The sequence below is a fragment of the Maniola jurtina genome, chromosome 11, assembly GCF_905333055.1.
Source record: "Maniola jurtina chromosome 11, ilManJurt1.1, whole genome shotgun sequence".
Classification (NCBI taxonomy): Eukaryota; Metazoa; Arthropoda; class Insecta; order Lepidoptera; family Nymphalidae; genus Maniola; species Maniola jurtina.
The window spans coordinates 7,727,590-7,753,639 of record NC_060039.1 but is presented as its reverse complement, the minus strand read 5'-3'; the positions used below and the strand labels follow the sequence as shown (position 1 = coordinate 7,753,639).

At 33.5% G+C, this 26,050-nt stretch overlaps 4 protein-coding genes across 5 annotated transcripts in view; 2 read left to right on the top strand and 2 right to left on the bottom strand.

The window, feature by feature from the left end:
* Positions 1 to 8,527, bottom strand: part of LOC123869346 (proton-coupled amino acid transporter 4) — a 32,611-nt gene extending 24,084 nt beyond the window's left edge. For both annotated transcript variants that reach the window (XM_045912222.1, XM_045912221.1), the window contains exons 1-5: positions 7,958 to 8,527; positions 7,668 to 7,845; positions 6,750 to 7,107; positions 2,860 to 3,035; positions 2,393 to 2,565 (exon numbers count right to left, since the gene is read on the bottom strand). In XM_045912222.1, the coding sequence (XP_045768178.1) occupies positions 2,393 to 2,565; positions 2,860 to 3,035; positions 6,750 to 7,107; positions 7,668 to 7,845; positions 7,958 to 8,222 (1,150 nt within the window). In that variant the 5' untranslated portion in view covers positions 8,223 to 8,527. The remainder of the gene's footprint in view (positions 1 to 2,392; positions 2,566 to 2,859; positions 3,036 to 6,749; positions 7,108 to 7,667; positions 7,846 to 7,957) is intronic.
* A 425-nt stretch (positions 8,528 to 8,952) lies between these two features.
* LOC123869353 (5'-AMP-activated protein kinase subunit beta-1) lies at positions 8,953 to 12,724 on the top strand. Its single transcript, XM_045912235.1, has 5 exons — positions 8,953 to 9,551; positions 10,263 to 10,409; positions 11,139 to 11,270; positions 11,985 to 12,083; positions 12,533 to 12,724. Exons 1-5 carry the CDS (start codon positions 9,234 to 9,236, stop codon positions 12,677 to 12,679), a joined length of 843 nt encoding a protein of 280 aa, XP_045768191.1. The 5' UTR covers positions 8,953 to 9,233; the 3' UTR covers positions 12,680 to 12,724.
* Positions 12,725 to 13,542: 818 nt separating this feature from the next.
* LOC123869357 (UDP-galactose transporter senju) lies at positions 13,543 to 17,271 on the bottom strand. The gene is made up of 4 exons (XM_045912238.1): positions 17,160 to 17,271; positions 16,856 to 16,979; positions 16,088 to 16,271; positions 13,543 to 15,027 (listed from the first exon to the last, which is right to left on the bottom strand). The coding sequence occupies exons 1-4, from the start codon at positions 17,239 to 17,241 to the stop codon at positions 14,395 to 14,397; spliced, it is 1,023 nt and encodes a 340-aa protein (XP_045768194.1). The 5' UTR covers positions 17,242 to 17,271; the 3' UTR covers positions 13,543 to 14,394.
* A 641-nt stretch (positions 17,272 to 17,912) lies between these two features.
* Positions 17,913 to 23,821, top strand: LOC123869343 (TBC1 domain family member 23). The gene is made up of 2 exons (XM_045912216.1): positions 17,913 to 18,180; positions 18,518 to 23,821. Exons 1-2 carry the CDS (start codon positions 18,152 to 18,154, stop codon positions 20,526 to 20,528), a joined length of 2,040 nt encoding a protein of 679 aa, XP_045768172.1. The 5' UTR covers positions 17,913 to 18,151; the 3' UTR covers positions 20,529 to 23,821.
* The last annotated feature ends 2,229 nt before the right edge of the window (positions 23,822 to 26,050 follow it).

Below are 26,050 nucleotides of genomic sequence, written 5' to 3'. Positions count from 1 at the left end.
AAAGGAACATGTTATTGTTGGCAAAAAGAGAATATTAATTTATTTCTAAAAAAATAAAACATATTTCTATGTGAAAATAATAATGTTAATTTTTATGTTCTTTGCCTTTTCAAAAAGTAGAATAGCTTTTAACCAAGATATCCTAATTATTCCTATCACAGCGTGAATACCCAGTTTATCAATATTTTTTAAAAAACATTTGTGAATGGAATACTATGATAATATCAAGTGCTTAGCACAGCCGACGAAAAGCATCGATTTACTAACTCTATAGGCTGTAAAGTATAGGTCTTATGATTAATGATAGTGAGTTTTATTATTAAATCAGTTGCTGCATGTTTTTAGGGTTCCATACCTCAAATGGAAAAACGGAACCCTTATAGCATCTCTTTGTTGTCTGTCTGTCTGTCGTGTCTGTCAAGAAAACCTATAGGGTACTTCCCGTTGACCTAGAATCATGAAATTTGGCAGGTAGGTAGCTCTTATAGCACAAGTAAAGGAATAAATCCGAAAACCGTGAATTTTTGGTTACATCATTAAACAAAAATTAAAATGTATTTTAATAAACAAAAATTAAAATGTATTTTAATTTTCGAAGTAGGTAAGATAACTATACAAAGTGGGGTATCATATGATAAAGGGCTTTACCCTTTACCTGTACATTTTAAAACGCATAAACAGTTTTTGATTTATCGAGCAAAATGTCGAAAAAATATCCGAATACGGAACCCTCGGTGCGCGAGTCTTACTCGCACTTGGCCGGTTTTTACTTTATAAAATAAATATCATTATATTTTTACTTTATAAAATAAAAATTACAATATAATTAAAAGTGACCGATTGTTTAATTTATATAACGATAACCTGTGGTTTCGATATCAACGCGCCTTTCTGTAGTATGATAGCGGTCACTGGCACAAATATTTGCTTAATGATCTCAAATGATGTCAATTATGTTGATAATGCCTTGGTACATGGGATCTAGGTATACTTTTGTACAACAATTTATTTATTTTGGCTAATTAAAAACTTACGACACAAAGGCCCGCTTGCACAAGAATTTATTATTGTTAAACTGATTTAGTTAAATTTTATAACAACTTGTCACTTTTTGCAGGGCAAATATGCGGTTGCCGAAAAGTGACGGCATTAAAAATTACATGGCAGCCATTTTGAAATTTTTATTATTTGTTGTTATAGCGGCAATAGAATTACACACTCGATGCATAATTTCAACTCATTACGGTTCGTGAGATACATCCCGCTCAAAGGCAGGCAGTCAGACGGACAGCAGAGGCTTAGTAAAATTATCTACGGCTATACCGAAATCCCGGAAGAAGACGAATACTCCAATAGATTACTTCATTTCTCTAAACAAATCTAGTGAAATTGCAAAACACTAAACATAGTTGATAATGTGAACTATTAAAATATAACCTTTGTCATGACTCATGAGATTATTTTTTATGGTGCGATCGGTGGCGAGTTGTTATAAAACCGGTCAAACTAATGGTTCCGTACGCACAGGATATTAAACTACTTATGTACATTTGAATAAAATTATTATTTTAATTTTTATAGCGATCATTTTGAAATTTTTATTATTTGTTACAACAGCATACATACACAATATTACACACTCTGTGAAAAACCACCACTATACCTATTACTGTTCATAAGATACAATCCGCTGACAGACAGACAGACAGACAAAAGGATGGACAGCGGAGGCTTAGTAACGGGGTCCCGCATAGCGTATTTACACTTCGGGTAAGGAACCCTAACAAATGTTACAAACTGACCTGAAACCGGTACAGCGGGTGTTCTGATAAGAAAGAGTATCAAGTTTATCTGCTTTTCAATTGACTTACCTAAATACCGAGTTAGATTTTGCAAGAGGTCATTACGAAAAATAAACAAGATAAAGTTGTAAAAACCGGCCAAATGCGATTTCGACTCGCGCACCGAGGGCTTCGTACTCAAGCATTTTTTCCGACATTTTGCACAGTAAATCATAAACTATTAGGCATAAAATAAATAAAAATCTGTTTTAGAATGTACAGGTAGCCCTTTCATATGATATCCCACTTGGTATAGTTATCTTACATTGAAAATTAAAAACACTAATTATTATTATTTGTTCACGAAAACATTTTAATTTTTTTGTGATGTCACCACAAATTCACGGTTTTTGGATTTTTTTCCTTTAGTTGTAATACAAGACCTACCTACTTGCCAAATTTCACGATTCTAAGTCAACGGGAAGTACCTACCCTATAGGTTTTCTTGACAAACACGACAGACATACAATAAAGTGCTATAAGGGCTCGTTTTTCCTTTTGATATACGGAACCCTAAAAATGAAACAAAATACATAGAAAATGGTACTTACATGTAATGGAAATAAGAACAAATCGCGTTACAGCCTCGCCGTATTCTATCGCCTTTTCCGAATTCAATTTGCTTCTGATATATGGCCATACAATGTTCATTGGCACGTAGAATTGAAGTCCGTATGAAAGGAAAATCGCGACTGCCATGACAGCCCTCACGCTTTGAGCTAACCTACAAAACAAACCATATACTTATATATAATATTTATCTTTGCATACATGAATACGAAAGTGTGTCTGTCCGTCTGTCTGTCTGCTAGCTTTCACGGCCCAGAAATTTGACAGGCATGGATTTCTTTTTATTCTGGAAAATCATTTATCACTACTTATAAAATTATTATAAATGCGATCAAATTAAACGGTATTCATATCGTCACTTTCAGTGGTATCTAAGTATTCGAACAATGTATTGGCTTAATTATTGCAAGATCACATCAAGAATAGGATTAAACAAAACAAATCTTACAAGTCACTGGGTAAATTGAGAGTAATACTGCCAAGTACTCTTTCCCCGTATCTTAAATATCCAAAAAAGCCGATGGCAGTGTATAGTGCAGCCACTATCACCATCCCTGTATTGAGGACGCCAGTCCAGCCTCCGAAGTCTTCAGGGGTCTTCATGTTATTTTCCAGAGGCAAAATCTGCAATAAACACCCTTTATTTATTGATTGCCAAGAACGTATTACGTTTATCTGGATGTTTAGTATGAGATTTTACATCTCACCAACCTCGATAGAATTCGAGCGTTGAAACACATCAGTGTTAAAGTAAAATGAACCTCTTTAAAGTCTTTTTTTAAAGTTTAGGTTCGTCCAAGCGCTCCTAGCAGAAATATTTTGAAATCAAAATGGGCTGTACTGAATTTAACGTTAACTCAAGGTCTTTAGGTCTATTTTATTCTAACGTAATTCTGTTTCGACACTGGAATTCTATCAACTTTGGTAAGATGTAAAATCTCATACTCAACGCACTGATTTCGTTACCCGATATCTAAAATCGAAAAGAATTTTGTAAATTCGTTTAAAAATTAATAAATTGGAAACCTTTTGAATCTAGAGAGATTGTGAATGTCAAATATTAGGTAGGTATGTCGGAAAAGAGATGAACGCAATAGTCAGTGAAGACACGACGCGGTTAGAAGTGGCGTCACGACTATTAGGTGCTAAAGGCTATATTAGGAACAATATGCTAGAAAGTAGTTCTGGGATTGACTAGATAAACTTATAAACTGTGTGATGTAAGCTATGATAAGATGTATTCCTAAAACCTTCTTAAAAACCTCCTTAAACCCTCCTCCTTCTTCTTTAAAACCTTCTTAAAAAATTCCAGTCAATGTAGGCCTATATTCAATTACCTATGTATCAGATATCAATATGTTTACCAAAGTAAGTTCCATCACTCAGTGGACGAGCGATGGAGAGAGCTAAACATAGAGTTTCTCTATACATGATCAAAATATATGGAGTGAAATGAGATCTTGAAGAATTAGAGTAGCCGGCATTAACTCAACAAGAGCGATAAACTACTAAGCAAAACCAACAAGAAAGAAGATTCACCAAACCTATTAAATACTTCGGTGAATTCACAGCATTGTAGATAAATCCACAAAATTTTTCCAGCCAAGCCAACATTGGCCTACTTTATGCACCAATATGTTATTGTAAACAAAGCAGCAGAATGTTACCAGTTATCTCACGCCAGACATTGACAGGCGATAGAGGTCAACCGGGCAACCTAGCGATGTGCTAACGAGTAGCGATTGATCGTTTAAATTTTAACGCAATGCAGGTTTGAAAATGAAAATGATTATATTATGGCAAACCACCTACGTGGGTACTGGGTAATATCGTATAGCTTTCAGGTTAGCGTAAAGTCATACCGTATATCATACCCCATGATGGGTGATTAATGATTATACAAGACAAGTACTCGTCTGTTTGTCTATTCGTTCATCTATTTAGAGCCTTATAATTTATGAATTTGTGAGCATAATTATTTCTACGTATCTCTTGTCCTCGTAAATGCGTGCTTCTGCCTACCCATCTCTAGTTTCGATAAATCGGGCAGATAAAATGCACTTATACCAACTTCGAAAATTCAAAAAAGTTCAATACAGATGATGGGATGGTTCTTACGATGTAATTTTGGTAGATTAAATTCTGTTCAGCCGTTTCTAGAGTTGGGCGATGGAGCGGGGAGGGGAGGTGGTCACAGGAACTAAGTCCTATTAAACGTACATTTTATTTTGTTCACTGAGTTTGTACTTTTTGGATTGATCTTAACGAGTGTTTGGTAGATAAATGATCACGATGATGTATTTGATACACAATATATCTGCGATTTTTTTTAATTCATTATAGGCAAGCGCTTGACCACCGGTCCAGCGGGCTGGACCGTTGACCTGAAGAAGGTGGCGGGGAGCGGGTGGATGAGGAAGGCGGAGGACCGTGTTTGGTGGCGCGCTCTTGGAAAGGCCTATGTCCAGCAGTGGCTGATGGATGGATGGATGGATGGCTTGACCACAATCACACCCTGATGGAAACTTTATAATCATCATCATCATGCCTTCTTCAAAACGAGGTTTGGCGATCATCCTCCGAAAAGCTTCTCTATTAAAAGCCACCTCTTTCAACTTCGGGTAACTAAGTCCTGTCCACCCCCTTATATCGTCCAACCATTTGCGTCTTTGGCGATATTGAGCTCTTTTGCCTGCAATTCTCCCTTCCAACACCAATCTTGGGAGTGAGAATTGTCCTCCAAATTGGTTTAAAGTCATTTAAAAATTAATTGATGTTTTTCAGTGCTTTTGAAGTTGATCCATTTTTTAAAGATTTATATATAGTTAGCACGGTAATAAAATAGTTTCTTATAACAATAAGATAAATGAACAGTATCAGTATGTACCTACCATACCTACAATGCTATATCAAATGAAACTGAAAGTAGTTTACATGCGAACACGTTGAAACGACCATCTGATGCTCGTTAAGAATATACGTGACGGCTTCATAATATTATTATGCGGTCATAGGTCAGATTCCCGCACACAATTAAAATAACTCGTAAATAATGCATATTTAATCTGTTATAGGAATTTTTCACGATTAAAAACTATAGGTAGGTATTTTTTCGTAACTTGAGCAATAACTGCTTATTATTATTCCTGAAAATATAAGGGATAATAATTTTGATTAAATAGTACATTCGAATTCACCGAATTTCCATAATCGAGGATCAGGAATCAGAAACGACAGGTTAATATACAAATACCGCTACTTTAATTTGAAATATCTGATCTGTACTAATTTTGTGTCATAAAATAAACTTCCTTTAAAGAATTTAAGTTCCTTATTTTATTGTTATCATCTATTCTGAATGAGGGATGCGAGCAATCAAAGTATGGGTGAGGCAAAGGTCGAATGTAGGTACTTTGAATATGCAGATGAAGATAATTTTATAGGTGATAAAAAGGTGTATGATTATGCAAGTTATTTTAAAAACACAGCTGATAAACTCTAGTCAAGCATCTCAAAACATCTACTCTAGCTAAGATGAACAAGTCTCCACCAATACCTAGTATAATTAATTAAGGCAGAAACATACTCATTAGAATCACGCTACAAACAACTACAACACATTGTGTTTTATTCACAAAAAACACTGAGTTGATTTGATCTAGCACATGTTGCATGCTTGGATGAATTAATTTACAAAGGTTGCATGTCATTAGGTCTTACCATCTATACTAATATTATAAAGAAGTAGAGTTTGTAAATTTGTTTGTAGGAAGTAATCTCGGAAACTACTGAACCGATTTTGAAAATTCTTTCACCAGTAGAAAGCTACATTATTCCTGAGAGACATAGGCTATATTTTATATAAAAAAACAAACTGATTTCTACGAAAATTGTAATAAGCTAACCGTGTGAAGCCAGGGCTGATTGCTAGTATGTTGTATAATAAGTATGTATTTGCCCCTATATTTTGTTGTTTTGGTTAACTACAGTATAAAAATGCAGGCATCATCTACATTCTATACTGATATTATAAATGGGTAAAGTTTGTAAGTTTGGGTGTAGGAGGTAATCTCCAGACAATCGATTCTGAAAATTCTTTCATTGATAGATTAGCTACATTGTTGCAGTGTTATTCTAATAATATCATAAATATGTGAGTTAGGATATTTGTAACTCCTTCAAGTCACAATGACTGAACTGATTTTGCTGAAATGGAATGGGAATAGTTTAGAATTTACTATATGGAAGGTAACTTATACCCTTGCTTAGTAAATTAAAAACCAATTCCACATAGGTACAAAGCTAGTATTAAAAGAAATATATTGCTCTACAACTTACCACTCCAATTCCTTCAAAAGCATATATGGCAGTTCCAAAATACAATGGCAATTGATGCCAACTCGCAAATGCTTTCACAGTGCTAGTATGTGGCAAATCTTGTAATATATAGTAGAATGTTATTACTAGGCCCCAAGCTGTCATAATAGCAGCGATCAGAGAAACTGGTGTCAAATATTTCAGATTCTTCACCATGCCCAGGGCCAACATTGGTGGAAATAATAATGCTAAGTAGCTGTGTACACCGAGGTTTACATGAAAAATATGCATTGTATCCTGCAGGTTAGTCGCAACAAACAAGAAGTAAACACAGCAAAATCCTAATTGAGTTATTACTAAAAATATATTGACAACATTCCTGAAACAATACATGCAATATGTATAATTAATATTATGTTAGTCATAGCTTGTTTTATATTGATAGTGAATGAATTAAGTTAAATATTATAAAAAAGGCAGCAAGAAATTTAGCAAATTAAATCGTTGTTTACTTGAAGCTGTTAAATAATTTAAAATATATGTATTTTAATAGAAATATTTATACAGATATTATATGATGTTCAAAACAATTACGTAGGTAATTTATGAATTATAAAATATGTCATAGTCATATCTATACAAACATTATAAAGAGGCAAGATTTGTTGGTCTATAATCAATAAATGTTGAAATTACTTGACAGATTTTAAAAAATCTTTCATCCTTTGAAAGCTACTTTATCCAGAAGTAACTTAAGCTACAAATTACATAATATGTACCACAGACGAGTGCAAAAGTTAGTATAAACTGAAACACCCCTGAAATATTATTAACAATATGTTATAGTTTACAATAATAAGCCAACCACCCATTTACAAAATTGAAGATCTTCCTATTACCAATTTTTAGTTTTTTTTTTTAAATAAAAATATCACTTACTTAATTTTTTTTGCATATGGCCTTAACAAAATAGGGCCCATAGCAAAGGCATCCTCCACAACTTCAGCAAAACTCAAGGCAGGTCGTTGATTTCTGATGCAAAGCTCATGGGAGCATGAGACTAGTATATGCATACAATGAGTGCATATTGCACCCATTACCAAGGTTCCAATCACACCTGAACCATTAAAAAAATAAACTGTCTTATAAACTCTTTAATAATTAAATTTTTTAAATATATCAAATGTTGATACTAATGTGATAGTTTAAAAATATACATTTCATCTCACCCAAAAAAAGCCCAGCATTTTTAAAAGCATCAGGCATAGCCAAAATACCAGTGCCAATATTGCCTTTCAACAGATGAATTAAAGTATCCAAGTTAGACGTGGGATGTTCTAAATATCGTTCAGATGCGGGGTTATATCCACACTTTTTTGGCTTTTCATCTTTAATTGATAAATCAGGACTTGTCACCAATTCGACTGTTTGCACCTCCGAATTGTCCAGAGGAGTATTCGGGCATATAAGAAGTGGTCGCTTTTCGTCACTCATTTTGATTTCTCAACACGTAATATTGTAGTTAAGCTAGAATTTATCGTCAGTAATACGTATTCGTAAAATAAATTAAAATTACATCGTAATTATATTAACTGCAGCCACCCAGTAGTCACGATCAATTACGAACACTCCACACTAACAATGAAAACGTCAATGAGTGTTTTCACTTTATACGCAAGGATCTCTGAGTCTTCAGTCTGATGGTCTCCTCTCGGTTTTATTACATTTATTGTATTGATTTTATTTTTGATAAAACCTTGATAAACAAAACAAACGTTCAACCGACTTGCGCTCACAAAAGTGACCAAAGACTAAAAGTGACTTTGACAATTAGCTGTAGTTTGTGGCCATCATCATAGGGAAGATAGAGATGGTATAAAACCATAGAGATAGTCACAACCATGGTCATCCTACTCTGTATTTGTCATATGCTTTTTTTTCTCTCGTCTGGCGTCTGGCTTTACAAAGATAAGTCAATGTCAAGTTTGTAATTATGTATTTGTAACAAGTTAGGAAAACTATATAAGTATGGACTTCGTCTGTGCCGGCGCCCGCCAAGTGCCAACACACGCACGGCACCCCCTTAGAGCACTTTCCAGACAGTTTTAACAAAAAAAAAAAAACACTCCAAAAAGGCAGAGCACACCGCCAGCTAACACCAACACAGACGAAGTCCATGTCAATTGTCATATGCTTATAGTAGTTTGTGGCTACCGTGTACCTACCATAGACCGGTTATCATTTTTCTGTCCACTTTCTATCTAACTCTAAGGTTCTTATTTATTTTTTTATTTTCAAAAATTGAAAAATGGATGAAATTAATGTACCTGTTTTATTTGTAAATGTTCCTGTAATGTGATGATTTTGTTTGTTTTATTAATGAAGTAAACTAAAAGAAACTTTGGCTATAATTTCAATATTGTGTTTACCGACAATAAAGTTCTGCCTAAATGAACCAAGGTTAACTGGTGACACCTTTGTCAGGGTTTTCGTAAGTACCTAAACATGGGGAACGCTGGGAGCAATCAACCAAAAGAGTGGCACAAGGACCATGCAACGAAACAGCCTGATGTAGGTTCTTCTTCACCTGTTAAAGAAGGGGAAGCTTTTACTTTTGACAAGAAAATAGATGATGATCGAAGTGCACGAGAGGATGACAATAACATTGAGGATGGAGCTCCCTACTATACAAAAGCCGTGCCCGAACACGATGTGGAGGAACCTGTAATGCGAGAGAGATCTAACACACTGACAGAGGAAAAAGTAGCTGAAGATGTAAAGGTGTTACCAACAGTATTTAAATGGGATGGAGGTGGTAAACAGGTTTGTATCTTGTTTTCTAAAGCTCTGTAATTGCTGTAGTGTAAATTATACATCTGATTTGTAAAATAGTATCTGTGATCATCAATGATCTGAGTAGATAGATGTGATATGATATATTATGGAATTGTTACACCACCAAGTACACTAATTTATTTATTTTGAATCCTATGTTCCGGGGAGCTGTGGTTAATGTATTATTAGTTATCAAACTAAATAAATCAAGTTTAGGTCTAATATTTCATGTATATGGTAGTATAAACATCTTTCTAGGATTTTGGGGTTTTAGAATTATCTGGAAATCTATGAACAACATGATGATACATAATATTTGAGTCACCTGCCTTGTTGGCAATAAAGCAGGTGACTTAAATCCATACTAATATTAAATCTGAAAGTGTGTCTGTCTGCTAGCTTTTCATGACCCATATGCAATTAAAAAAAAATTACAGGCATAGTTTACATCCTGGGAGTGTACCAAGGCCTGAATAATCAAAGATTTCCCACAGTATTCCTAAAAAACCTGAATTCATGTGGTTGAAATCATGGGCATCGTTAGCTAGTACTGCATACTTTTTCATAGATTTCTAGTCCTAGTGGGAGTCAAAATTATAGAGAAAACTGACTTGTAAAATCAAAAGTTTCTAGATCCTTAGTAAGTTTAAGCTGCTTCTCAGTTAGTTTCTCCTTTTAAATGTAAGATTTATATTTCAGGTTTTCATTAGTGGTACTTTCACTGACTGGAAAACTATTCCTATGGTTAAATCTCATGGTGACTTTGTAACTATAATAGATCTGCCTGAAGGAGAACATCAATACAAATATTTTGTTGATGGGGAGTGGCGACATGATCCCACTGTGGTAAGTGGTAATTTATTATATGGTAGAAGATTAGATAATCATGTTGTAATAAAAACTTTTTATAAATAAACACTCAAAGCTTAGCTTTTCCAGTAGTAGCGCTATAAAAAGTGTATTGTCTTTTAATTGTCTATTATTTATTGTAATCTTTTAATACTTAAGCAGTTAAAAATGTAGCTCGTATTATGGGGGGAAAGATGACTCCTTTACTGCTGGGAAATATAAAGACGTAAAAAATATACAAATTCCAGATAGACAAAGTTGCTTATAGCAAAACCTAATTTATAATTTGTATTATAAAAGACTAAGTTTGTCTGTTTGTTACTTTTAGGTTTTACAACTATTCTTTTTTATGCACTAATATAGATAATTGAGTTGGATTTAAGTTGTTTTTCGTAGAGAAATATTTATAGTCCCAGGTACAACCGCATACCATTGTACGTATCATCAAGTACAGTTGTCAACAATTATGAACTTGTAAAGACTCCAGTTCAGTATATAGAGCTTGTCAAGACTTTGAAGAACATTTGATGAGTTGGTAGGTGTAGTTCTGTATTTTCAAGATGACTTCTTGATGCAATATCTAGAACTCGCTTCATAGTTGTTGTAAACTGTAGATGATTTATTGCAATTAATGAGTTCTTCTAGTAGACTGATGATAGTTCAAGGCAGACAGTTGTGGGTAACATTCAGTTATAATTATAATTATGTAGTATTCATTTATTTCAGAAACTTGTAGACAATGGCATGGGGTCTAAGAATAACTTAGTCACAGTAAAAATGTCCGACTTTGAGGTCTTTCAAGCACTAGCGAAAGACAGTGAGGGAGTTCGTAGTGGTGCACAAACTGAATATTCTCAGGTAATTAATTATAATAAAATAATAAAGTAAAGTTTATTCTTTGTCTTATTCCTAGCCTCACTAAAAAGGTACTTTTTATTATTTTAATTTTACATATTCATTTAGTTATTTGTTATTCTTATCTTCTACAATTTGCGCTTTTTTGGGTTGGACGTCAAAAACCTCAATCTCAATCAAAATCAAATCTATCCAAATATAATAATTGGAAGCCTTAATTGGGTCTGCGAACCCTTCACGTGAATGAAAGCATAAGTTTTTGCGAATTTTCGACCTTGGAAAAAAAAAATTTTGGTCATACTGAAATTTTTAACATGGTTGATGGTATTAAACATGCAAGTTTACAAGTATTTTAGGCACATAACAACTTTATTGTATGAAGAAACTCACCATGCACTTGTGACCTCAGATACTGCGGGTTATAAGCAAGTTAATGACGGATAGCGCCATCTATGATGTGTTTGAGTAATTATATTAATTTTAATTTGACGAACAATTTTTTTTTGCGATATACTTAAGCATAAATTCACGGTTTTCTGACTATTTCCTTTACTTGTGCTACTTGCCTTTCATGATACTAGAATAGATCAGAAGACCTAGATCTAAATCAGAACACTTCTAGGATAGAAGACAAATAACTAAGTGATCTTAGAAGGGTTCCTTTATTCCTTTTATCTACCCTAAAAATATTAATATAATTATTTTATTTGCTTTTAGGAAATACCACAATCAAAACCATGGGAGAAAGTATACGGACCCCCTATTTTGCCACCACATCTTTTGCAAGTTATACTGAACAAAGACACTCCATTATCTGTAAGTGATCTGTGTGTGATATACTATAAGAAATTAAAAAAATGCTCAGTATTAAATTAGCTAGTTTATATTATAATGACAGAATATAAAAGACAGTTTAGCAGTATTAAAAAATATACTAAGACATATTAAATACTGTTCTGATGATTAAAATCATGTTTAATCTGAAATTTTAATTGCTTTTATATTATTACTAGATGATGCCCGCGACTTCGTCCGCGTGGTAACACGTTCATGTGGACTTAGATTTTTAAAAATCCTGTGCGAACTTTCATTTTCTGAAATGTAGCCTATGTCCTTCCCCCAAATGCAAGCTATTTCTGTACTAAATTTTGTAAAACAGATGGGCCGCCGGCCGCGATAAGCTAACTTAAAGACACACACACTTACACATTTAGAATATTAGTATGGATTAGGTTGATAAAACGTTTTTTTTTTTATATTTACAGTGTGAACCTACCTTACTGCCAGAACCAAACCATGTGATGTTAAACCATTTGTATGCCTTATCAATCAAAGATGGTGTTATGGTGCTCTCTGCAACACATAGGTATAGAAAGAAGTATGTTACCACTCTACTCTACAAGCCTATATAAATTGTGAATAAGTCAACTGGGAAGTAAAATTAATTAAAAATGGCTAACATGATTATTTTCTTAGCATATTGTAGAATTCGTAGATAATATTAAATATAGATAATAATTTATAGTGCAATACAATATAGCTTTCATAAGAGTTTTATTATTAGACAACTATCACAGTCACTTCTTTTTTTTAAAGCTTTATTTTTTCTTATTATTTTCTGTTTCGCTATTTGGTAAGTGGGGATATTTAAAAAATAAGAAGCCAAAAATATCTCTCATCTTTTATTTTCAAACTTCTAACTAAATAATTAAAAAGTAATGTTGGACTATCAAATAGTCAATAATAATATATTATATATTACAAATTTATTTAAAGCTATAAGCCTAAACTCAAGCGCTCTACACACCAAAGCCATCGGCCCGGCAGCCCAACCTGGTGGACTCTGCCCTGACTTATTTTTAACCCCCGACCCAAAAAGAGGGGTGTTATAAGTTTGACGTGTGTATCTATGTATCTGTCTGTGGCATCGTAGCGCCTAAACGAATCAACCGATTTTAATTTAGTTTTTTTTTGTTTGAAAGGTGGCTTGATCGAGAGTGTTCTCAGATATAATCCAAAAAAAATTGGTTCAGCCATTTAAAAGTTTCTCTCTTTACTAGTTTTCTCTCTTAACTCTTTTCTAGTTTTCTTGTAGAAAAGAAGGTTAACTAACCATTAGGTTCATAATATTATGCCAATTGACAAATGTCAAGCTGTCGAGATGGACATTGCCTAGATACATATGAAAATTATTTATTTGAAAATGATGTTTTGGAAAACTAAGATACTTTGGATAGCTATAATCCTAAAAAATCAGTTCAGCCGTTTGAAAGTTAGCAACTCTTTTCTAGTTACTGTAACCTTCACTTGTCGGGGGTGTTATAAATTTTTAATTTACAATTGTTAAATAATCATACTATGGGGTTGCGCCCGCGCGTGCTAGGGTTGCGTTCCACTTGCTCAGTAATTGGCCTCAGGCTTTCAATGAGTATGACTAACTGTGAATGGCTCAAGCTGCAGCTCTCGCGTCGTCAGATAATAATTATTCTGCCTGCAACCCTCTGAAACCACCAAACTAACCTGCAGGATTAGTCCCTCGGGTTGGTGTCATTGTGTGTAGAGCTCTTTAAGTAACTGCGACCAAATTACGCTTAGGTATAATAAATAATGAACTAAAGTAATAAATAATACAGTAAGTAAGCTTAATGATATGAAATGTCCTTGGCTATTTACAATTTATTAAAAATAAATAAAAATGAGACTCAAATTATAAAATAATGGTTAACAATAACATTTCTTTTGAGCATCATGCAAATTCGTCTAAAATTCTCTGGTCCTATAACTTAAGTTGTTGTAAAAAGAAACGAAAGCAAGTTATTCGTTTTTTTCTCACACCATGAGTCAATATAATAAACACAATTTTTTACCTAGTCATTAATGAATACATTAAAAACTAAAGTGATATTTATAGGTAACTATAGAGTATATAAGAATCTATACCCAGGATTTGAACGAAAAAAATTGAGATCTGTAAACTGTGTAAAATCTCTCCCTTAAAAGATACTTAAAATAATTTTTACTATGAGTTCAGAATTCAATATTTACCTACATTTTACACTAGTACTGGTATTTTGTGACTCAATATTTAGCGTTTGTGTTAATGTTTCAAGGAAAATGTATTAGAAAACTATTCTACTACTACATTTATAAGAGGTTTTTTATCTTCTGCATTTGGTGTTACATTATTAACAGGATTTTTCATATACATTGCAACTGCAATGCTAACTAAGCATATTGATATAATTGTATACCATGTAATAATTATTTTGAAAATAATATAACATACCACAGCTGTTATGATTAACTCTAAAGCGCTGGCATATGTTTTTAGGATTGAATTTAAATTTTTTAGAAAGAAACTAGTTACTATTCCTACTATGGCACTGTTGACAGTGATGAGTATTACGAATATATCACCTAGGGATTGGAAATCACTAAATACTGAGCTCAGTTCACCTTTGTACATTAAAATAAAGAAGTTGCATACAACTGAATCTAAATACATATAGACATTTTGAAGGAAGATGTCTACATGGGATCCCTTCGTTTTTAGCAGATACTCATTGTAGGTACCAGCTAAGCAAGAGCAAAAGTTTTGAAAGTTGATTGACAAAAAGTATATGTTGAATATTTGTGACCAGAGATCCGACTCTTCTTTTCCTGACATAGTGGCAGCATCGAAATTCTTAATCATACATCCCAATGTAAGTATACCAAGTGAGATCCACTGAATAAAGGTAAGCTTCTTTTTAAACAAAACCTGAAAATAAAAATTCATCATTAAACATGCTTATCAATAAATTATTGCTAACAGCTGACGCCCGCGACTTCGTCCGCGTGGATTTAGGTTTTTCGAAATCCCGTGAGAATTCTTTGATTTTCCGGGATAAAAGTAGCCTATGTGCTAATCCAGGATATTATCTATCTCCATTCCGAATTTCAGCCAAATCCGTCCAGTGGTATTTGCGTGAAGGAGTAACAAACATACACACATACACACAAACTTTCGCCTTTATAATATGTGTGAAGTGTGATAGATAATAATCAAAATGCATATTGCAATGTGCTCTGAGATTACCCTTACCTATCAATATGACTCATTGTTAACAATTACAAGTATTGATTGGTACTATGTAATTATTATTATCAATTTAATCTATACTTATATTCAAAGAGGTAAAATGTTTATTTGTAACAGGCTCTTGGACTGTAGTAACAAACAAGATGTGATGATTTGTATAGCCGTAGTTTATGGGGCTAGAACTCATTATTAAAAAAATAATTAAAAAAAATTAGATTTGTATTTAATTATTCTCTTTAAAGAATTCCCCATAAACTACCGCTACACAAAACATCACATCATTTTATTACACATTCCAAGACCCTATTGATGAACTCTGAAAGCACTGAACCGATTTTAATAAATCTTTCTCCATTAGAAAGAAATTTTAGTCAGAAGTATCAGGTTATAAATTAGATGATATTATATATGTGGATGAAGTCGAGCGATCTGTCCAGTGTCTGTTATTTGTCGTGAACAAAGCAAAGGTGCTTCAGAACATTTGCTGTATTTACTCAGCACGGACGTTGTGCAGCTCGCTCGTTAGACTCCTTTTGACAGTAAGCTTTAAACTGAGAAATATTCGGACAAATTATGGTTTGGCTTTTCTTCGCGCGGCAGCCTCGCGATGTCTGTTTCATAGCGCGGCATGCTGTCGAGGCGGCCTCGCGAGGCTGTTCAGTCAGAAACTGTGTCCACAAAATACAGAACATGTATGGCAGCCAAAGTATTCCATTCAAAATTATAAGTAAGTACTTACCTGAAAAATGAGTGCTGTCAGAACCACTCTAAATTGCAGGAGAATGTAATAAGATGTTGGATCATAATGTGACAAGTTAATGAAAGCTAAATTGTTGTAAAAACAATACAACAGTGATGGGATGAAGTAATACAATGCCAACTTGTAGTTTATAACAACTGCTCGAAAAATGTTTGGTTTATTCCTGAAACATCACAAAAAAAATTAAACACTTCTACCAAAAATACATTATATTTACAGCATTGAAAAAAACGGTCAAGTGCGAGTTAGCTAGCGCACCGAGGATTCCGTACTTGGGTATTTTTTCCAACATTTTGCACGATAAATCAAAAACTATTATGCATAAAATTCTGTTTTAAAATGTACAGGTAAAGCCCTTTCATATGATTCCCTTCTTGGTAAAGTTTTCTTACTTTGAAAATTGAAACACATTTTAATTTCTTTTTAGTGATGTAACCACAAATTCAGTTTTCGGATTTTTCCTGTAGACCTAGTAGACCTGCCTATCTGCCAAATTTCATGATTCAAGGTCAATGGACAGTACTCTATAAGTTTTCGACACTGCCACACAACTAAATCCAGTCAGTAAAGGTTTATAGCACACACAACACAAGTATCTCAATCTGAACATGATGCATATTATGACTGCATATTGTTCAAAAACAGATCTCAGCCAGGCTTGCATATTAATCCTTAGTTTATGACCTGTGCAAATTACCATGTTGCTACTGAAGGTTGGACTGCTTGTTTTACAATCATTGTACTTACTTCTTTTTGTATGTGTACAAAACACCGGATATAAAAAGCTTCAGTAATTCGGAAAGAAATACAACAAGTGTAGTGTTGTAGTCATACACTCCATTTTCAGTTTTTGATGCTGTTATAAAAACACCTAAAAATAATACAAAAACTAGAGTACATATTTCTATTACTTATAATAATAAATATTTTATTATTTAAGTACCTAATAATAAGGAAATGTTATTTATTACTTAAAGTACAATATTCTTGCAATTTGAAATGCAATATAAATTGTTAAGAAAATTTATTTTCATTGTTATCTTATACGTACCTTGGAATACAAACAGTATTATATATAAAAAGAATACTATAAAAGCTTCTTTATTGGGAAATAATTTTCTCCATTCTTCCATTTTCAGTTTTTCATTTACATAATAAATAAATATTTATTATTTTGGATCTATCTGTTGAATTACTAATTATTGTTTTGCCCTGTGTTATCGCGAAATTATTCCTTTTCTTTCAATTTTCATACAAAATTATGTTTTATAACCAAGTACAATCACTTGATAAGGCGAGCGTCAAGCATGCATGAGGAAACTCAACTGCTAGTATTTCTGTAACAGAAACATAATGCGGAAATTGTTATCTTATCTAAAATAGAAAAATGATAATAATAAAATTAACAATTCTTCATTTTGTCGTCCATTGGATTTTATCCTACATAGATGACGATAGTCGATGAGAGACATTCAGTGACATTGACATTTGACAGTAATTTTAAATGACTATGACAGTGTTTTCCATGGTGTTTTCACTTGTACGATTTTGGTTTTAAACAAGGATCTTGTCGTCAAGGCTTTGTTTGCTTGCAATCTCCAGTTGTGTCCAGTGCTGTACTAAATTATTATAAGCGTCTTAGTTCTTGTATTACTTTACTCTTTGCTTCGAGCGGCACCATCACAAACCAAGACATGACCAAATCCATACGAAATCTTTATGACCAAAACTTTCAACTGTAGTCTGTGTAAATGTCACATCACAGAGTAATATGTTGAATATTCACAGCCACTTCACAGCTGATTATTACATACTCTTTGGTTGATTATTGAAGAAATGTCAAAAGCTTTTAAATTTTATTTTTCTTTTCAACATTATTTATATTTATAATATCACTATTTCAAATCGTGAAAGTGAATCACATATTTTTTTAAAAGTGCACCGTGTATTGTTGAGATCACCGGAGCCTTTGGACCGCAAGAAGAATTGTCGCCTATTACAGCTGCTAAGCTCCTGTTGTTCTTCACATACCTGCATGTAATAATGACTGCTGAAGAAGATGATAGCACCTGGTAATCTTAGAAAACAAGCACAATAAAGAGTTAAATTAGAAAATTCGAATGTATTAAATAGGTATAGGTATTCAAAATTAAAGATAAACAGCAAATCAAGCATGTCTAATGAAATCTGGTTCTATATTATCAGTATCTACCTAATACCTACCTAAACCAGATACCTAATGTTTATCATGGGTTTTTTTTTATTTGTTTATGGCTGCCTGCATGAATCTCTCATTCAAATGTTTGAAGTATGTAGGTCCCTCATTAAGGTCAACAGTCTCATTGTCCAGTTATTTGTTGTCAATGTCTAAATTTATCATTTATCTTGCTCATTAGTATTTTATTCCAGGTTGATTGAGCTGGAATCTGGTCTTCTAGATGGGTGCACTCCACGAGAAATAAATGCAATTACTAAAGGAAAAAGGATACCGGAAAGCTTAAGGCCTGATGTCTGGTTAGTCTGCCTCAACTGTCAGGATACTGGTAATCAGTTGCTTCTGTTCGATGAAATATTTGATTTAACTAATCAGAATGAATTAAGAGATGATGTTAAAAAGTTTGCAACAAGACTTGATAATGATGATGATGAGAAACTATCAGTTATTTCTGACATTGAATCTATTATTACATTTCACTGTAAATCAAAATCTATCACATACGCTTCTAATAATGGCTGGATTGAAATATTGTTTCCATTGCTGAGCTTGAAATTGAACAAGGCTGATACATATAATTTATTTGAAAAGATTCTAAAATTGTACATTCCGAACGGATGTGTATCTAATGGAGTACCGTTCCATATATTACGATTGATAATTCAGTACCATGACCCAGAGCTTTGTTCATTTTTAGACACCAAAAGAATAACACCTGAACAGTATTGCATGCCTTGGCTTAGGTCACTATTTTCTGGTACATGCAATTTGGAGGTGGTGCTTTTTATGTGGGACTTGTATTTCCAGAGATCGGATCCATTTTTTATATTTTTCCTCTGTCTTATTATGATTATAAATGCGAGAGAGCATCTTTTGCAAATGAAAAACGAAGATAAGGCGTCAATTATTCAAACACTGCGTAAAATGCCAGGGGACCTTGATGCTAATGATGTGTCCGATTTCTGTTCATTAGCTCATTACTACTCATTAAAAACACCAGTGTCTTTCCGTGAAGATGTGCTAGAAGTGTTATTCTCAGAGAGTGGGTTGGAAATAAACTCCAAATTGTATTCCCAAGCCCTTTGTCTTCCTGTAGCTGTCCACGAGTTGATTGAAAGTGCAACTGTTGATTCAGCAGATGTGGATGCTGTTAAGTTCTTTTTGGTTGACTGTCGTCCGGCTGAACAATATAATTCTGGGCACTTGTCTACTGCCTTCCATCTAGACTGTAATTTGATGTTACAAGAGCCTAATGCTTTTAATACAGCTGTTCAAGGATTGTTAAATGCTCAACGCCAGGCTTTAGCTGCGGGCTCTCTTGCTGCCGGTGAACATTTATGTTTCGTCAGTTCTGGCAGAACAGAAGAGGATAGCTATGCACACATGGTAGTTGCATCATTCTTAAAAAGGAATACTAAGCATGTATCAATGTTGGATGGTGGGTTTGTAGCAATACACGATTACTTTGGGCCTCATATGACTGATTGTTTAGAAGAACATAATACCTCAATGTGTTTGGTTTGTGCACCTAACAACAACAACACAGGAGTAATCCCATCAGTTAACAAACCTAGAGATAACATACCATCTATACAATTGTTTAGTAAACTGTCTTCAGCTATGAAGGCTAAGAGCCAGGAAGTTAAGGGGAAATTGATCGAATACATAGTTAATCCTAATTCCACAGTCAATAACGGTGACTGGCATGTGTCAGCGAATGACAGAAAAGAAAATAGATACAGGAATGTACCTCCTGTTTTTAGTATTAACGATGAAGATGAGGATTCACATTCTGATTTTCGCCGCGATGTTTCGAACACAGAATTTCTTGATGAAATTGTCGAAGTTGAAACATTCCTCAAAGGACAGAGTATTGTTGATAACTTTCCATGTCAGGAAGTTTTATCGAACGGGTACATGTTTGAATCTTATTTAGTAGTTACCGAATCCCATTTGATAATATTACGGGAAATACCAAATAAAAAAGGGCTAGCTAAAGTTTTGTCAAGAAGGCCTCTCTCCACGATAGTAAAAATCACAGCCAAGAAGAGGCATCCAGAACTAATAACTTTTAAATATGGAATACCAGATGGTGATAATTTGTTGATAAAAGATATGGACCGCTTCCTCATTCCAAATGCTGCTGTAGCCACTAAAGTTGTTTCTAATCAAATTGTTTCACAACTTGATAGTAAATTGCAATAAACAACTTGTCTTATTGTGTTACCAAGAATTAGCTAGCGTCGCTAGTCATGACTCACAACTTAAAATTTCTAGTATTCCGCATGTAGTAACTAGTAGTATGAATTAGGTATCTACTGTTATCTTTCCGCATTAAATAATATCTACTTATCTTTGTGATATCAAGTTAGTTGGAGTAGATACAAGATTTTTAATTAGATAAAGCCAAAATGTCCATCTAGTAAGTATTTATGTGCAATTTTTTGTCTATTAAACCAATTAATACATATTGTATTTATATACATAATTAGGATTTAAGATAATAGGCTATTTCCATTAGCTAAGCTATTGAATAATGAGGTACATACTTACATTATTTTGCTATTGACTAGTGCACATCTTTAAAGAAGTGACGATTTTAATATTTACTGACCACAATTTTATTTTAGCAAAATAAATGTAGGACATGTACTCTAATTTTTTATAGCAAAGTAGAAGAGCAATTAGCTAACATTGATCGAGCGCCTACTTTTATATAATTACAGTTATGTTTGTAGCATTTCATTTCTCTATTTATATACTTAAATCTATACTTTTTTGTATATTACGTGGAGCATCAATATGTTAAGGTTTATAAATTAGAAATTGCCAAAACCAGTTAGGCAACTATTTTACATAGGTACCTATGGAAAACAATGTCCTACTGATAGAAAAAGCTTAGAAAATTATAAAATATAGTGTTTATCAAAAAAATCTATGGGGAAAATAACTGTCAGTATGAAAACAAAATGCGAATGGTACAAAGTTTATATTTACTCAGGGTATTTTCAACTGAAATGTTTTTTATTTGTTATTAAGTGTTATTTTTATGATTATGTACCCATCTATTGCACAATATTATTATTACCTATGCAGTCAAAATAGCTTAAAGGAACCTACTACCAATTGTGTAGGGTTTACATGTAATTTTTATATTTATTTATTAAAACTTAATTTAACTTTGTAAGATATTTTCCGCTTGAATTAACACGTTAAGTTCGGCGCAAATATTTATGTATGAATATCACTAAATTTCCACATCAGCTATAGTAGGTAATTAGATAATGCCCGCGACTTCGTCCGCGTGGATATAGATTTTTTTAAAATCCCGCGAGAACTCTTTGATTTTCCGAAATAATTCAATGTTATAAAATGTGTTAATACTACTAAATACTAATCTATCTCCATTCCATAGCCAAATCGATTCAGTCAATGTGGCGTGGAGTAACAAAAATCCCAAAAACCAAACTTTCACATTTATAACAGGTATTAGGTACATACATTAGGAATTACGATGTGATATTGATAACCCCTTCGACCTTAGAATAAGAAGATATGCAAAGTATACTATACAGTGTGTTTTCTAATTGGGATATTATCGGGAAATACAAAATCATAGGAGATAGAGGGAAACTGTCTTAGAAACCTTAAAAATCTTTTTTTGTGAAAATAATTTTGGCATAGTCAATTTTTTGGTCAAACTTGAGTTGCCCATAAAATCAATGAAATTGACTTATTTTTTTTTAATGCCGATCGACTCAGTTTCATGTAAGGATCATTTCTTTATATCGAAATTAAAAAATCGGGATAGCAGATGTTGGTCAAAAAGTAAATGTTTTTGAAATTGAGTTGATCGGAATTCAAAAAAAATTAGTCAATTTCATTGATTTTATGGACAACTCACGCTTGACCAAAAAAGTGACTATGCCAAAATTGTTTTCACAAAGTGGTGCAGGGCATAATGCTGAGCTGAACACCCATTTGGGTCTGGTGTCACAGATCAAAATGTACATTTGTATGCTTTGTTTTATCTGTGACACCAACAACAAATAAATGCATTTTTCTTTCTTTTCTGTATCTTCTATAGTTTTGGATTTCCCCATACTGTCCCAGTTAAAAAACATACTGTATACCTATTAGGCACTTTTATCGTGCCAAAATATAATCAACCATGGCGGTAACGGCCATATAAAAATAACATTCTTCTAACGGGGGGGGGGGGGGGGGGGGGGTGTTGCACTATCAATATTGTACCTATCGCGATTCATGGATCGGAGGATTTCAAGAACATTCGGATACCTAAGTACCTTGCGATCCTATGAATGCCATCAATATTTCCTCAATACAGGATCGCGACATCGCGTATCTCGAGATTATGTTTATAGTATAACAGTATAATTTGTTAATTTCTGTGTTGTTTGTTGTTGGTGTATAATTTGTCGGTCCGTGAGAGGAAATACTTTGTGGACCTACCTACTTATGTAGTTAAGTACAATTGGGCCAAATGCCGATCCTCTGGTACGCTACCAAAAACTTAGGGTTATTATTTTACTACCTAAACAAAATCCAATGCCAATAACCATTTGTCTTATTTTGTAGTTTTAGTGATTTTGTTTTTTCAAACCTAACCTACGACGCGATTGACCCCGAGCGGCCTATTTACGTAACGTTCGTTGACCTCTAGCACCATTCAGATGTTTTATTTGCAAATATTGTGAACTTTTAAAAATACAGGATTTAAAATAAAAAAAATACCAGTAATCATTAGTACTATCACATCTCTTCTGTTTTTGGTAGCGTTCTGATTACACCTTGTATATAAAATAAATTATTAATTTATCAATGAATAAAATAATCCTTCAAAACAGTCTGATCACATGTTTTCAACTTCAGTTTGAAGCGCGTGTGGTAAGACTGTACCTACCTACTTAGGTATTTATCTACTTAATACAAAGGAAGGTAGTTACGTACAATTATTGTATCTACCATTCCTTCTTAAGGCCGGCGTACATATGGCGTAGCGCAGCGCAGAGCATTTTTCAGTCAAAATATTATCGACATTGAAATAATATCTAAAATCAATTATTGTGCATCCGTGCGGATACTCGCGCATCCGCGCGCAGTCCCGCGCGTGCTCGCGCATTCTCTGGTAGAAATTCCCGTAATGTGTCACGCGATTAGAAAACTTCGCGGGCATGCTCTGCGCTGGGCTCCGTCATATGTGCGCCGGCCCTTACACGGCTTGTTTCTGTTGAGTTTGTTGTCGTACTTTGTTATAGCACCATACCCTCTTTTTATATGCCGCTTCTGTTTTAAGGCTGAAATATTCAACTAGGTATCAACTACACAACTATTGAACAATTTAATTTTGCTTTGGATATTTACTGAAAAAGTCGTACTTATAGATATTTGTAGTTGCTACACAAGTGTAATATAATTAGATCTCTATAAAGAAATTATTTATATTTCTCATTCCAATAAAGTATTGTCTATTCAAACTAATTTTTTTCATTGTGTTAATAATATAAATTGGCACTTCTTAGGATCTGGCGGAGTGGGCAGGTCACGTGACAAACCAGTGCAGCACCTAGGTACAATACCTACCAATTACCACCAAGGGTTGTCAGTTGTCACTTGATTCATTAGAGCCTAAGAAGATTTGCGATTATAATATCGATAACTTAGTTATATTTGCATTACTTTACCTAGTGTGAAAATAAGCCATCGATATTATGATGAACTCCTTTTTCAATGATTTATGCCTTCAGCATATAGATGCAATTGAATTGAACATATAGAAGTCTCATCTTAAAATGACATGGTAAGTCGCTCAATATTGTGCTTTCAAACTTACATATTCATCGTACGGAACCCTCTCCGCGCGAGTTCAACTTGCACTTGTCAGGTATTTTTACCTAATGCCTACTGTACGTTTTATGATGTTCTGCCGTGCTGCTGCCATCACGCGTTGCTGCCGTAAGCCGTCGCATATAATATTTCTGTTTACTATACCCTGTAATTATACCTATCATTTATTAAAAAATATCGTAATAAAACAATAGGTAGGAAGGAGAAGGAAATAAAAACAATCTGAGGAGTAGATTATTGAATATATTTATACAATATTTATCGCGTCGTATGTATAATAAATAAATAAGTAATTCTTTTAAAAATTAATAAAAAATAATGTACCTATATAACATATTTTTCGACTTCAACCCGACTAGTTATAAGCATTTCATAAGAATGGATAAGATTTCAAAATTTCCAAGGCAGGTAGGTAAAATTAAAATAACTTTAGGGCTACCTACTTACAAATTGAAGCCCGTCAAACCAGCACACCACCCACAGCCGCACGAGCGCGTCGCGTTGTCGGCGCGTATGTCGCGACGCACGTAAACGCACTTTGATTCGCCCTTATGTATCATATGACAAATACCTACTGTATCCACTTGCAATGCAGCAATGTGGCAATGTACCTATAAATGTGGTCTGTGCTATATGTATAGATAAGTACATAATTTCTTATCAAGAATTCTTGTACCAATATTTTTACATGGCAGTGCATTCGGAATTCCATCGAAGATACGAGTAGGTACAAACTCAGAATACATAATAGTGTACAGTTAATTATTAAAAAAGCGTATAAAAAATTTTTATTGTGTAAAATTTCTTTCGATATCTAGGTAGGTAACATAAATTTAAATTTCAGAGATGATCGTCTTAGGTACGCTGCGTACGAAATATCTTAGTAAGTATTATAAGTATTTTCAGAACTAATTACATAATAATAATAAATTATTCCCATACGAAAAATTCTTGATTGCTTAGCTTAAGTCGGGTAGGTAGACTAGGTACATAGCAAGAACTAGTACCAAAATTATTAGGAATACTCTCATTTGTTTAATATACACAAACAATGTTTTAAATACCTTAGTGCATACAAAAAATAACGGATTTTTTTGAAATTATTTTGCTATTAGTATAATATAATTCGTTGTAACGATAGCTCAATTTATTATTACAGTCTACACATTCCATATGTTCCATAAAAATTGATAGAGTTACAAATGATTAAGCTAGAAAATGTTGGTCTAGCTCGCAGGTCTATGGCTGGCTATTTATCGTTTTTGCAGATAGGTACCTACACTAAACAATAAGAAGGTACCTAGTTAATAAAATAGACTGACTTGAGACTTACTTTCCTCTTCACTCTTAGTTTTATAATTTACCTATTAAAATTAAAATTAGAAATTGCAGTTAGATTGAAACTTTTACCATTAGATACCTAGCTAGGTAGATATCTACATTATTGCATTAGATACGTGTATCTACTCGGTCATGTAGGTAGGTCTGTGGTATAGTTAGTGGTTATATTCCATTACATTATACCTATACCTATACCTACTAAATTGACATGACAAAATAAAACAAGGAATTAAATTGGAATATCATGTAGCACCTCAGAATACATAATAGTACCACATAGTACCTAATCTACCTACTAATTGAGCTCTCGAATGCATGTATGCTTTGTAATTGAAAATTCATTTTAATGCACATTTGCGATTCTCAATTTAGATATCTTAAAAATATTAGTTTGACGTGACGTGATAATGATAAGCGGTCAGTTATATGTATATATGTATAATTTTATCAATCTTTTTGTCCGATGTGGTGTCTGGGCTGTTTAGGCAGGTATAGATAGATATGTAATTCAGTATATC

Bases quoted from the DNA above. Each gene is read 5' to 3' on its own strand.
- LOC123869353 (XM_045912235.1), top strand. From the start codon at position 9,234: ATGGGGAACGCTGGGAGCAATCAACCAAAAGAGTGGCACAAGGACCAT. The intron at 10,410-11,138 runs GTAAGTGGTAAT...CATTTATTTCAG, and splicing joins GGCGACATGATCCCACTGTG to AAACTTGTAGACAATGGCAT. The intron at 12,084-12,532 runs GTAAGTGATCTG...TTATATTTACAG, and splicing joins ACAAAGACACTCCATTATCT to TGTGAACCTACCTTACTGCC.
- LOC123869357 (XM_045912238.1), bottom strand. From the start codon at position 17,241: ATGGAAGAATGGAGAAAATTATTTCCCAATAAAGAAGCTTTTATAGTA. The intron at 16,980-17,159 runs GTACGTATAAGA...TATTATTTTTAG, and splicing joins AATACTGTTTGTATTCCAAG to GTGTTTTTATAACAGCATCA. The intron at 15,028-16,087 runs GTAAGTACTTAC...TTTTATTTTCAG, and splicing joins TGACAGCACTCATTTTTCAG to GTTTTGTTTAAAAAGAAGCT.
- LOC123869343 (XM_045912216.1), top strand. From the start codon at position 18,152: ATGACTGCTGAAGAAGATGATAGCACCTG. The intron at 18,181-18,517 runs GTAATCTTAGAA...ATTTTATTCCAG, and splicing joins GAAGAAGATGATAGCACCTG to GTTGATTGAGCTGGAATCTG.